The 13997-nt window shown below is 35.3% G+C and overlaps 1 protein-coding gene across 1 annotated transcript; it reads right to left on the reverse strand.

Annotated features, from left to right (window-relative positions):
- Positions 1 to 49: 49 nt before the first annotated feature.
- Positions 50 to 13877, reverse strand: rpl5a (ribosomal protein L5a). The gene is made up of 8 exons (XM_073848591.1): positions 13795 to 13877; positions 13276 to 13345; positions 7055 to 7170; positions 6821 to 6955; positions 6537 to 6739; positions 1032 to 1209; positions 565 to 653; positions 50 to 215 (listed from the first exon to the last, which is right to left on the reverse strand). The coding sequence occupies exons 1-8, from the start codon at positions 13795 to 13797 to the stop codon at positions 116 to 118; spliced, it is 894 nt and encodes a 297-aa protein (XP_073704692.1). The 5' UTR covers positions 13798 to 13877; the 3' UTR covers positions 50 to 115.
- Between the last annotated feature and the right edge of the window lie 120 nt (positions 13878 to 13997).

The raw sequence follows: 13997 nt of genomic DNA on the forward strand, positions 1-13997 counted from the left end.
TCAACATTTTCTCATCTTCTACTGTACCAAAGACCACAAACACACTGTATACTTTCCAAATTATTTATTTGGAAAAGGTGCACATTTTCTTTGGAGCAGTTGACACTTCATCTCTTTAGTCATCTGCAGCAGCCTCCTGAGCCCTGAGGAAGCTGGCCTTTTTCTGGGCCACACGGTCCTTCCTCTGGGCCAGAGTCAGCTTGGCACGGTTCCACCTACCAACACAATATTCATTTTATGAGGTTTAAAAAAAAATCTCATCTGCTCAAAATAGGGTAAAACAAACAAAGTCTAAACAAAGTCTTGCAACTGTTATAAGTAGCAGCTACATCATATTTGCATCATTTTAAGCATAACCCATGAGACCTTAAACCTTTATCTTAGAAAACACCACAATTTGTTTTAAAATCTACATGTCCAACTGTAAAGAACATTAATACAGTTTTGCCATCAAAACTACAACATGCCAACACTATCAAGTTTAAAGGCAATATCAATTTCAAGGCAGTCAGTAGGCAGAGCAGCCATTAAATTTGAAGCAATGATAAAAGCCTGAGAACGCACCTCTTCTTCTTGACTTCTCTCTTAGGCTTCTTCTCATGAACTGGGTTCTCACGGATGGAAGCATGGGCCTTTTTGTACATCTCTTCAACCTGCAGGAACCAGACAATCATAAAACAATAAGTGAAGGTAAGGTGAAGGGAGGTAAAGCACAAGATTTACAATAAATGAAGAAAATATTTGCTGCACAAAACAAAAAAATAACAGTTAATCTACAATAAAAATTAATGACATTTAGCCAGTATTTGATGGAGAAAATTACGCTTGCATCACATCTTAAAATAATTCATATCAATATAAGCCCTAATTTCCCTCATACAATCTGAGTAGTTTGATAATCATAAAAAAGCAACAAGTAAACCTGAACAAATTAAATGTTTAAGTTCTGTGACAATGCTTAAAGGTGATGACTTAAAACCCAAAAGCCAACAAATGTTGACAGTAAAGTGATCCAGCAAAGTGGTTCTTACAGCGTCGGGTGTGACGCCGTTCTTGATGAAGCGGGAGAACTGCTTCTTGTACTGATCTTCGTCCTCCTCCATCAGATAGCTCATGTATTCTGACACATTCTGGCCCATGATGTGCTTCCTGTGCACCTCCGCGTTAAACTCCTTACTTTCAGAGTCGTAGCCTGGGAACCGTTTAGTGCTGAGAAAGAAAGCTGTAGTGTCAATATTCCAATAATGATGACAAAGATGAGACATAAAAGCAAAAATAAAGCACAAAGCAAAGTCAATCACTGAGTACTCTGCAAAAGCCCAAAAACCGTCAACAATGTTTCATGTTGACGGTTTTTGGGCTTTTGCGCCCACTTGTTTCGCGCACAGACCTGGGAAAACCCAAACCCCCTCCCTGAAACACTGTAGCGGATTCCTGTGGATAACATCATTTCGAGAAGACGCTGTGCTCTGCACTGTGAGGGTAAATCCGGAAAAAGTCCCATCTCATTTTTTTCTCCAACTTCAAAATCGTCCTACATCGCTACAGAACCCAGTGTTTACAAAGTGAACATACAAGAAGGGTCAAACATCCTTTACAAAAAAAGGATGTAGGATGATTTTGAAGTTGGAGAAGAAAATGGGAGGGGAGTTTTTCGACATACCCTAACTGTCTTGAACCGGAGTGCACAGAGTATGCATCGCAGAGCTAGACAAGACAAGCATTTGTGGTTAAAAGTGTATTAATATTACATTTTTTAAGAAAATGACTGATCGTTTCGCTAGATAAGACTTATTCCTCAGCTGGGATCGTTTAGAGCCCTTTGAGTGGCATTGAAACTGAATTTTTAACCTTCAATCCGTTGAACACCATTGAAGTCCACTATATGGATAAAAATCCTGGAATTTTTCCTTCAAAAAACCTAACTTCTTTGCTAATGAAGACAGAAAGACATGAATATCTTGGATGACATGGGGGTGAGTAAATTATTAGGAAATTTTTATTCTGAAAGTGGAGTAATCCTTAAAAAATTGTTGCTTTCATGTACTCTGGCTAACTGGCTAACAGCAATATCGGTTTGCTCACAATTGCCTAGAAATGTGTTGATGAAAACGGAATGTTTGTCATTGTTATTACTTGGAGTTAAGATAAAGAATAGAGCAATATGTTAGTGAACAAACTGCAGTGCTTTATCATTACGTTTCTGTGTTGGGCTAACGCATACCATGGCAAATAAGGTAAAAATAAATGCATATTATAAGACAATGAAAGTGTTTTTTGACATTGCATACATGTCAGCTTCTTGTTGAAGACTCCTAAAACAAAAATATGTTGGGTAAAACTTATTGGGCAAATAAACAGGACCTTGCATGCATGTCAACATCTTGTTGAAGACTCCCAAAACCAAAATATGAAGCTTTCATAATCCATAATGGGGCACTTTAAAACAAGATAAAATGATTATTGCACTTTTCACCCCTCATTAAAAGCCTAAACTTTAATTAAATTCTTTCTAAACGTAGTCGTAATATGTTGTCTCCTGTGGGACATTTTTGATATTAAAAAAAAGAGTTTTAAAAAGTACATTAAGCCACAAAAGAGAACTTGCGCTGCTCCCCAGGCAGGACAAGTTAAGTAAAATTTGGGCTTTGACTATTTACATGGACACAGTTGGTTATGTCTTAAGTGAACATAAACAGTAAGGAAAGAAATCCAATGTATGATAGTCAATTAGACTCAAACATTCAGGCTTAGTAACAGCAGCGCAATATACCTTCTGATGTCTGTGTCGTTAATAATCAAACAAGAGACTTTAGTAGCTTTAATATACTGCTAGATTAACTTGCATTGTTTATTCATAGTTATTATAATTACTATTATTACTAACAATCAATTTTGTCATATAAACGCATATTTACTGAATCATATATCATATATATATATATATGATTTAAAAGAAACATAACTTTCAGTGCACAAAGACAGATTACTGAGTGCATGGTTGGTTAGTGTTTCCTTTTTAGTCATGTTTCTAACCATTTTGCCAAATTTGCACCACAAATGTAGCACAGAAGCTTTTGAAGTGGCATTTCTCTATTTTGAAAAAAAACTGTAATAAGAAATTACAAAATCAAGTAATTGCTACATAATGCATAAACATGTTTATTTTACATATTTGTTCAAATTATTATTTTTTATTGACTAATTTACCAAAGAATTATTTATAATTTAGTACAAATTAGGGCTGCACGATTAATCGCATGATGTTGTGAGGCGCGTTTAGTCAATGAAGCCGGTACTTTGATTAGTAGTAAATCTCCATCACGTGCGTTCAGCTGGAGCGGCAATTAATACACAGAGACATAAATCACTGACAAGCTACGCCAAATCGCGCTCAAAATCGATTTGGCGTAGCTTGTCAGTGATTTACGCCTCTGAACACTCCAGCTGAACGCACGTGATGGAGATTTACTACTAATCAAAGTACCGGCTTCATTGACTAAACGCGCCTCACAACGATTAATCGTGCAGCCCTAGTACAAATGTTAACTAAATATAAATTTCACTGCAATAATTGTTGCATGCATGCTATTTACCATCTTCAAATTAAAGTGTGATATCATTTATAAGATATTGTCCATCAAAAAATCCATAATGACCATCACCTTGACCACTACTACAAGATTGAATTTAATTGAATGCAAATGCACAGACACAATGCAGCCACTACAAATGGTAGTGCAGACAGTGAACCCAATGTGATCAACTTTTAATTGCTGTCAGTGTGAATGCCTTTTTCTGATCCACGTTTCTTCCTCTTCCTTGAAAAAGCGTGACCCTCAGACTGTGTCAGAAGGATTTGAGTAAACTTTTTTTTGCAGTATTTTAGAATTCATTAGTGGCTTCAGGCCATTTGTACTAGGGTTGTGCCGATAGACGATAGTATCATGTATCAACGATAGTCAGAGATATCGCCTGTTGCTGATGCCTTTGACGATAGTAAGACGATTATTATTATTATCCGTCAACAAGGCACCTAACTTTAGTGATGCAGCGCAGAGAGTCAGTTCTAAGATGCTTCCGAAACTTTGCCGTGGTATAAACACAAGCATAGAGTGGCTACGTCGCCTTAACGCGCCGCAGACGTGTGCAGTGAAAACGGCTGTTTCACACATACTCCATCTGCAGTGCGTATGCTTTGTGTATTTTTTTCTGCACCCATGCTAACGGATTAGAGCGTTCACAATGCACGCGGTTGCTGTCCGGCAGTGCTTCCCAGAAGCATTGCGTTTGCAGCAGTGCAGCGATCGTTTCGCCACAGAGTCTATTTTTTGCTGTGCTGCACGCGCTGAATTAAAGTGACAGGGCATTGTTCGGTCTAAAAATGAACATGGATTGACACGAAAATGTAACATAAATGCATATAAATTAAGTCTACTGTTTCACAGTCAACACATGGCTTTTTAGCTAGGTTTAAAATAAGGAAAAGTGCAGTTTTAAATAAACAAGGCAACATAATAGATGCACTTGTCCAGGTAGAAAAGTTCTTTAAAGGATTGTTTTAATAAAGATTTAATGTGAAAGAAAAGCATGAGAGCCGACTGTTTCTGTTTGTGGTAAGTTTTAATTTAAAATATTTTTGATAGCCCAATTTCAATTAGAAAAAGAAGCTATATCCTCCCTATGTTGTGTTTAAATGTGTTGCAACTTGCTTGCTATACAAATCTAGAAGTCAAGTGCATTGAATAATACGTTGTTTCTGTTTATTGAGTTTAAACGTGAATATGTCTAGTATTATTGTATTACTGTACTGTGATAAAAGAGGATCACAATGCCGAAAAAAAGCACTTTTGGATTTGAAATCAAAATAACGGATAAATATTGTGTTTGTGGTAAACAGCCACGAATCAGGAACGGACTGCAAACGTGTTCTGTGTGAAAGCAAAACGAGTATGTATGTATGAAACAGGCGTAAGAGATTTTCATCATACAGTACGGTGTAGATAGATTAACTGATTTTAACAAGAGTGTTATATTTTATTAGCATTGCACAGTCATTAGGATAACAGAGGTAGTAAAACGTGGTTCAGGCTGAATTAATTACGATATATCAGAATCGGTCTGTATATAGTAAACATAAACATTCACCTCAGTAACATTAGAATTACGATGCGATCAAATGGCGCTAAACATTAGGGGTGTAAATATTCATCGATTTGTATCGATGCATCGATTATGCAGCTGACGATTCAATGCATCGATTCGTCCACAAGAGTATCGATTGTGTTTATTTTGCCGCCTGTTTGTTCACTTGTCTATTTTTAGCATCCGTTCCGACCTTTCTTTTACTGTATATGGCTCCGACGTAAGCGTACCTACTCCTAAGCTGCGGGTGGCGCTAACCTTATTATTGTCTTCTACTTCACACGCTTTACTTTCGTTTCAGTCTATCTATGTTGTTCATGTTCACACACCTCACGTTGTTGTCTGACTTTCAAGAGCGATGATTTTGAACTGATTTTGTGGAGTAGTATTCTATTTGCAGTTCATCTACTGCAGAGGATGTGTGACCATTACCTCTTAATAAGATGCAAATTGTATTTTCAAAATGTAACCAATTTTGTATGAAAGAAACTTTTTTAAAATGGTGAATAGGCTAATTGGCTATAGTAGACCTGCACTATAAGCATTAGACTTTTTTTTTGTTCTTATTACAATTTATCTGATTGTACTTTGTAGATGCAGTAACTGTTATATTTGCTGTTCTATTTGCAGTGCATTGAGCACAACTGCTTTAGTGTAACATACACATTATGTGAATAGAATACTGTTTCTGTATTCTCAATAAAAGGCAAATTATTAACTATTTTTGTTGATTTATTTGAAACTTAATAGATATCATGTAAAAATATCTAGTATTGAATCGAATCGAATCGCATCGTATCACAGGGAATTCTGAAGTATCGAAAATAATCAAATTGTTGGCTTAAGAAATCGTTATCGTATCGAATCGTCTTGAAGGCTCCGATTTACACCCCTACTAAACATATGCACGTGAATTACACGAGCATCACTTCTCCACATTCTACATGAACTGAATTACAACATCACCTGATGACAACGGTCAGACATACAGCGGCAACATTAAAGAAAGATACACTCATTTACATTCATGCACGCATATTTACCACTCAATGACGATAGCGGAAAGCAGAGAATGAAACCGAATTTAAACTTGAACCTCTCCGGTAGAACTACCGTCAGCGCTCTGTAGCAAGTCTACCTTTACAAAACGAATAAGGAATTTAGTACATAGATAATTAAATTAGCACGATAGTATCGTGTTTCGGCGATCTCTCAGGCTGACGATAGGAAGATATGAAAATTGAGCATATCGCCCAACACTAATTTGTACAGACACTATTTTTGTGGAGAAAATTTAATGTTTTTAGATATTTCAAAGCACCCAAAATTGCTAAATTAAATGTTCAATGTCTAAGCTTTGTAAACTGGGGGAAAAAACTGCATGTACCGACCTGTGAGGGACGGACAGTCCTCCATCCACTGCTCCTTTGAGAGCTCCAAACACCTTATTCCCTGTGGTGGTTCTGGCGAGTCCAGCATCCAGGTAGCATGAAAATGCACCTGGCTGGCCATCAATGCTTTCCACATTAAATTCCTCACCAGTCACCTCAACTTGGCCTTCGTAGACCTTATCCAGACCAAACTTATTCAGCAGCTGTAAACACAAAGCAAGTCTGAGTATGATCATACTCTGTGTAAACAGTACCATTTATTCATAATTGATGAGGACATTTACCCTGCGTGCACACAGTAAACCGGTGCAGTAGGCGGCAGCATAGTTCGTCAGTCCAACTGCAATGCCATACTTTGGCAACTCATGAGAGTAAGCAGCGCAGACGATCGCGTCGCCTTCAATTTTGGCATATGCGATCTGAGAAAGACACAAGATCATCCTGATACATTCAGCAATACAATGGTAATTATTAATATTTCAGTAACGTTGGCAAAGATGACACGGTGGTAGTTGTACCTGGCAAACAATATCCCTGTTGGAGAGTCGAACGATCATCCTGTACTTCGGTGTGTTGTACTTGTTCTTGTCTTGAATGACAAGGCGCTTCCGGGCAAAGTAGTCAGTTTTTCCCTCTGAAATGGTCAATAATGTTAGCCAGCTATTGAAAAACCATTCTAAGCTGGCTTGCTGGTCCAAAAGTGGATTTATCCACCTAAACCTTGCTGACCAGCTAAAACCCAATATGGTCAGGCTGTCAGACCAGCACAGATTGTTTTGATAAGTTTTTACAGCAGGAATATGCTCAGGTTAAGTGAAAACTCTGTATGTCATCCCTGAAATGAGGGAAACTCCATTCACTTTGCAAATGAGTTTTCCATTTCAGAATGGGAGGTTTGTCAAACCTGAGAAAGCAGGGTAAGTCAAGCCTGTTTCTAAAAGAGAGGTAACTTGTACTCAGAGTCAGTTACCTTAATAACTTACTCTCTGAACCTAACCTGGACAGGAAAAAGAGGTTATTTTGGTCTTCTCCCCCTTTTTAAAGTGTAAGCTATGTTTAAATACCTCATTCATTTATTTACGCTGCAAAAATGCTTTTCTTAGTCAGTGTTTTAGAATGTAAATTTAGTGTATTTTACTTAAAACAAGAAAACTAATCTTAACACAAATGGAAACAAGATCATTTTTCTTACCCCATTGGCAGATAATTTGAAAAAAAATTCTCTTAGAAAATGCATCTTGTTTTAAGAATCTTTAGATATTTTTATTGGAAACAGCATTTTTGAAGTGCAGGTACATTCATTCATGCGGACATTGTCAAAGTGACAAAAACAGCATGTCCTGTCATACATAGAATTATTTTATTAATATTTACAGGATTATTTAGAGTTTTTTGCCATATCCAAGTGCATGCTGCATGTATTTACTTGAGCAGTAGCATTTTTAAATGGTAGTATTCTATATAACATCAGGGAGGTAGGGCATGTTTGTGCGGCCGCTGTATGCAGAGCAGTAAAGAAAGTGTGCCTTACTCTAACACTCTTTATGAGCAACATTTATTCTTTTTCATGTTGGATTTTAATATTCTTCTAATACTTGGTATTGTGGCCATCTTCATTTCATCTGTTCTTCATTATTTTCCAAACCTTCTTGCTGTTGGCTGATTAGAAGTCAAATGTTAATTTCATTACTCTAATTAAGAAATAAAACCGTTTGGATGAGAGAGTATTTAATTACAGGGTTTCTGCAGATATGAACAAGTGAAATTTAAGACTTTTTAAGACCTTTTTAATACCACCTTATATGAAATTTAAGACCGAAACCTGTAATGGAAATAGATATTATATTACATGCATATATGTCATATTTAATGTGTTTAATGTAAAAAGTAAACACAATTTCATGGCTTTCATAAATTAAATTACTACGATATACAGTGAACTTTTCATATCAGCAGATACTATTCCACACAAACTATCCCCATAAAAGTACCACTAGAAATATATGATGTAAAAAAAAATCTGAAGCAATATTTTCATCAGTGCTCTATTAGCTTTTACATATTAAATCTGCATATTTGATTTACCTTTATAAAGGCCTTTTTTTTTTACTTTTGAAATGTATGCATTAGCTTTGAATTTTATTTTATGAATTTATCAATAAATTCTAAATGGCTGTTAGCAGTGAGATTACATAATTTACACTGTAAAATTAAAAGTCAGATTAATGTTTTAAATACATTTATTGATTTATAAATATATAAATTAGAAATGTTGGGTGTGGAGGCACACTTTTAAACACACTAAATTACCAGCAGGTGGCGGTAAGTCACTTCATAAGCGAGTTATTTCAAATGATTCGAGCAAAACGCTGCATCATAGCAAAACGTTGCTTGGAGAATGCTTCTGCTGCGATCCTTGTTTGGAACTATTTTCATTGGTGAAACAGAACAAAACAGTGGAAATATTTTGTCTAATATGTAAGTAACTACTTGTATATTGAGCTAAAATTAATGTAACATTTGTAATTGTGAGAATATTCAGCAAAAAGCTCACTTGGTATGTTACTGAACTATATCATGTTATAAATAAACTATACATTTTAAATTTTTACCTCAGAGTGTTTCTTTAGAGTGCTGTTACATTCATTTGTTTTAAAGTATGTCACAAATAGACCAGGGTGCTGTTTCAATAAGGAGGTTCAACCAACTCTGAGTTAAAACTTGAACTCTGAGTTGACTTACCCTGAGATGGGAAACTCTGAGTTTTCGGTTACAGAACAGCTGAAATGAGTTAGTTCAATCCACTCTGAGTAGGTTGACTCTGAGTTTAGTGCTTGCAGCTTGACTATGAAAAGCCCTGATCAATGGAGCTCCGAAATTATGATTCACCATGGCAACCGCTCCCGCCAAAAAGACCTCTGCATATTTCGAGCCAATGCTTAACTTTAATTCTTAATAATTATTAAGAATATAATTATTTAATTATTAATAATTAGAATATCAAAGGTAAAAACTGGCAGAACGGTAAGTTACTGAACTATTAATTTTCATGGTATCAAACAGGCAAAAAAATAAAATAAAATAAAATAAAAAATAATAATTAGAAGAAGAAAACAGCTAAACATGGAAGTAAACATAATTCAACCAGGTAAAGCTTTAAGCATAAAGGGTTCATGAGTGTAGGCTACATGATTTTACAAATATTTGACATTAAAATATGTCATATAAAAAAACAATTATGTGTCTAATTTCACTTTGCAGCAGCTTTTTCCACATAGTCTAATGCTCTTTCACAAAATGAAATGTTCTCTAATCCAAACGGTTGCATTTCTTAATTAGAGTAATGAAATGAAGCCAACAGCATGAAGGCTCGCAAAATGATGAAGAACAGATGAAGAGGAGATGGAAGTATTGGAAGAATATTAAAATCCAACATGAAAAAAAAGAATAAAAGTTGCATTTGTGCATTTATAGGAAAAAAAGATGACCTAGTAAATTTAACAGCTGTGGTGGTGGTTATATATATATATATATTATACATTTTCATCTGCCATTCTTCCATACAGCAATCAGCTTCATATTTGATGGCTGTGTGCTCAGTAGGCAATGACACTAAAATTCTCAGAAAGAGCATTAGAGCAAGGCACACTTTCTTTACCGCTCTGCATACAGTGTCTGTACTAATGTGCTCTGACTACCATTTAAAAATGACACAGGTCAAATAAATACACATGTCTAATCAAAATAATCCTATACTATATGATAAATAATAATCTTATTTATGAAAGGACATGCCATTTTTGTCACTTTGACAGTGTCTGCATGATGAAAATATGTGCAATAAATTAATGCACCTAAAAATGCTTTTCTTACTTAGTATTGTCTTGTTGTTTCCAATTAAAAAAAAAAAAAAAAAATCTAAAGATTCTTAAATCAAAATGTCTTTCTTTTTTCTGTCAAAAAGGTTTTTGAAAAAAACATTCCAGGATTTTTCTCCAATTTTCGATGGGAGCCAACAGGTTGAAGGTCCAAATTTCAGTTTCAATGCACCTTCAGAGGGCTCTACATGATCCCAGCCAAGGAATAAGGGTCACTGGAAACTTCAACTTCAACCCATTGTAGTCCACTATATGCAAAAATCCTGGAATATTTTCCTCAAAAACTTTACTTTTTTTTTTTTATTTGAAGAAAGAAAGACATGAACATCTTGGATTACATGGGGGTGAGTAAATTATCAGGACATATTTTCTCTGCAAGTGAAGTTGTCTTAAGTTGAATATATATTTAATTAAACATTCTGATGAAACTGTTCCATGTTCTTCATCAGCACAGTATTTTAAATGTAATTGTGCTGTATTTCTTTTAAAAAAAAGCTAAAAATTTAAAATGTACATTTTATATGGCATTTGTAAAGACTTTGTATTTTGTCTTTTAAATAAAACTGTCCATTTTCCACCGTGAGCATGCTTTGAAACTTTATTGAAGGTTTTTTTTATTTTAATGATTTGTAAAATAACAGTGTTTCTCTGTAGAACATTTAGTGCTTTTATTGTAGTAATCTAGGTAAAATCTGTCAAATAAGGGTTTTACACTGTAAAAAAACAGTCAAACCACTGGCAGATACAGCTGCCAAACAAAAACCACAAAGTTAAGTAAAATATTGTAACTGAAACAAGGGAAATTTTGTAAAATAAAGGTTTTATACTGTAAAAAAGGTCCCGTAAAAAAACGGTCAAATGACTGGAAGCTGTGTCTGCCAAACAAAAAATTTAAAATTAAAGTTAAATATCATAATTGAAACAACGAAAAATCTGTAAAATAACTTTTTTCTGTAAAAACTTCTCTCTGTAAAATTATTGTTTTTGCACTTTATTTCATTTTTTATATTTTTTTTTACAGTGTACAGTGTAAGGTGTTTATTTAATCTTTTAAGTGCATTTTTCTTATTTTGCATATTATCTGTCAATTGGGTAAGAAAAATAATCTTGTTTCCAGTTGCATTAAGATTATTTTTCATGTTTTAAGTAAAATGCACTAAATTTACATTCCAAAACACTCATTAAGAAAAGCATTTTTGAAGCATAAATGAATGAATGATGTATTTAAACATCACTTGCGCTTTAAAAAGGGGGAGGAGACCGAAAGAAACTCTGGGTTTACCGAAGAAAACCTGCTCCCGACCAGGTTAGGTTCACAGAGTAAGTTGCCATGGTAACTGACTCTGAGTATAAGTTACCTCTCTTTCAGAAACGGGCTTGACTTACTCTGCTTTCTCAGGTTTAACATACCTCCCATTCTGAAACCGAAAACCCAGAGTTTCCCTCATTTCAGGGTTAACATACTCAGAGTTTTCACTTAACCTCCTTTCTGAAACGGGCCCCAGAAATGCACTATCCATTATCAATTTCTGTTTACGTTGAATGTATTAAAATATGAATCTTTCTTGCCTTTGGATGCTTCACTAGTTGTTTTGGTCACTTCAGTTTTAATCAGGCGGTTTGTTCGGTCGGGCAAGTAAAAAAAAAAACATTTTAAAAGTATCTCGAAGGCTGGCGGTCAGCTAGCTCGACCTATATTTATTATTATTATTATTGAGAACATTATATACAGAAAAAGGTAACGTTAGTTTGACCTGTATTCTGCTACTGCGATTCTGTCTGAAAACGCAGTAACTTCCACAGAGGGAGGAAAAAAATCTACAGTTGTTAGCAACTGGCCTTAGCCAAGCCTTATATTCAGTTTTTACAAGCCAAGTATCACTAAACTTGCACTTCCCCAAAGCTAAAAAGTTAAATCCATTTTCCTTCTGCAGTACAATCCGAGAGAGACTCGCGCCAATAACAGAAAGCTGATTGGCTATTGCATGTTGGTCTCATTTGTAGTTTAAATACAGCAAATTATATTTGGAATAGCGAAATAAAGAACTACAACACCACGGAAACAACAAAAAGAGAATTTAAATGAGCTTTAGAGGGAGCGTTACATGGACATCGGAAAAATAAGACCTGTGTAAAATTATTTAAGACCTAGAACAGCGAATTTAAGACTTTTTAAGGCCTAAAATTTAGATTTTTAAATTTTAGACTTTTTAAGACTTTTTAAGACCCCGCGGAAACCCTGTAATTATGTGAAAAGAGCATTACACTATGTGGAAAAAGCTGCTGCACACTGAAATAGACACTGAAATATATTTATTTAATATGTCAAATGTTTGTAAAGTCATGTAGCCTACACCCATGAACCTTGTATGGTTAAAGCTTTACCTTATTGAATTGTGTTTTTATACTTCATTTCAGTTTTATTTGAGTTTGTTCCCTTTTTGTTTTGCCTGTGGGATACCATGAAAATTAATTTTAGTTTAAAAACCTACCGTTCTGCAAGTTTTCCCTTTGATATTATAACACTGATTAAGAATAAAAGTTAAGCAATGACTCTTTTTGGCAGGAGCTGTTGCCAAAGTGAATCATAATTTCGGAGCTCCATTGATCAGGGCTTTTCATAGTTGTGGTTCACATGCTAAACTCAGAGTCAACCTACTCAGAGTGGATTGAACTAACTCAGTTCAGCTGTTCTGAAACTGAAAACTCAGACTTTCCCATCTCAGGGTAACTCCTCACAGTTCAAGTTTAAACTCATAATTGGTTGAACCCCCTTATTGAAATGGGCCTCTGGTCATTTCATTGTGACAAATGAAAACATCATTCAGTTAAGATAAAGGTAAAGTAACACCTCAACATACCTCGCCTCCTCCTGAACTTGACCTGGTATCTTTTGAAATACGCCTTGCTCTTAACCACTTTAACGAAGCCCTGTCAAAAAAAACAAAACAAAAAAAAACATAATCGTAAACTGTTGACAAACAGGACTGTCAAAAAAACAACATATCCTGAAGCAATCTGACTCATTACTTGGACACCTCTGGTCATAATCAAGTGATGAAATGCGCTACGTGACGGTAAACATGAAACACAAACACCTAAATAGAACACCTAAATAGAGGAAAAACATCTAACCAGGGCAAGCAAAAGCTGTTCTTGAGGGAGAATATTTTATTTTTTACGCTTTCAGTGTCAACAAAAATAATTATTTGAGTATTTAGAGAGAAATGTGCCACTGACATTCATACAGCGACTGGGCTGATCGACATAATCTATAACCATCCCGTCGCTTCAATTGTTCATCTTTCATGGAAATCCAGTTGAATAAGAGGGAGAGGGAACGTAATGAGTACAACATTGTATTTTGGTGATTTACTGACCATTTTGTTATCGTTTGTTCTCCTTTAGGTTGGGAGACTGAAGTCTTCAGACTCCGATACTGCTCCCGCTGCACTGTGAAAAGGAAGTTCATGCTGTGCTGCGACCGGAAAATCAACGCATTCGGAGGCAAAAGTGTGTGCTCCTCTAGCGTCATGGAGGACACACAGCAGGATATTCTAATGCAAACTTAAAATTTAAACAT

This window comes from Garra rufa, chromosome 10 (genome assembly GCF_049309525.1).
Source record: "Garra rufa chromosome 10, GarRuf1.0, whole genome shotgun sequence".
Classification (NCBI taxonomy): Eukaryota; Metazoa; Chordata; class Actinopteri; order Cypriniformes; family Cyprinidae; genus Garra; species Garra rufa.

Coding starts and splice junctions, on each gene's coding strand:
- rpl5a (XM_073848591.1), bottom strand. Junction 7,171..13,275: donor CAAGTTCAGGAGGAGGCGAG/GTATGTTGAGGT, acceptor TGACCATTTCAG/AGGGAAAAACTGACTACTTT. Junction 1,210..6,536: donor GGACTGTCCGTCCCTCACAG/GTCGGTACATGC, acceptor TTTCTTTCTCAG/CACTAAACGGTTCCCAGGCT.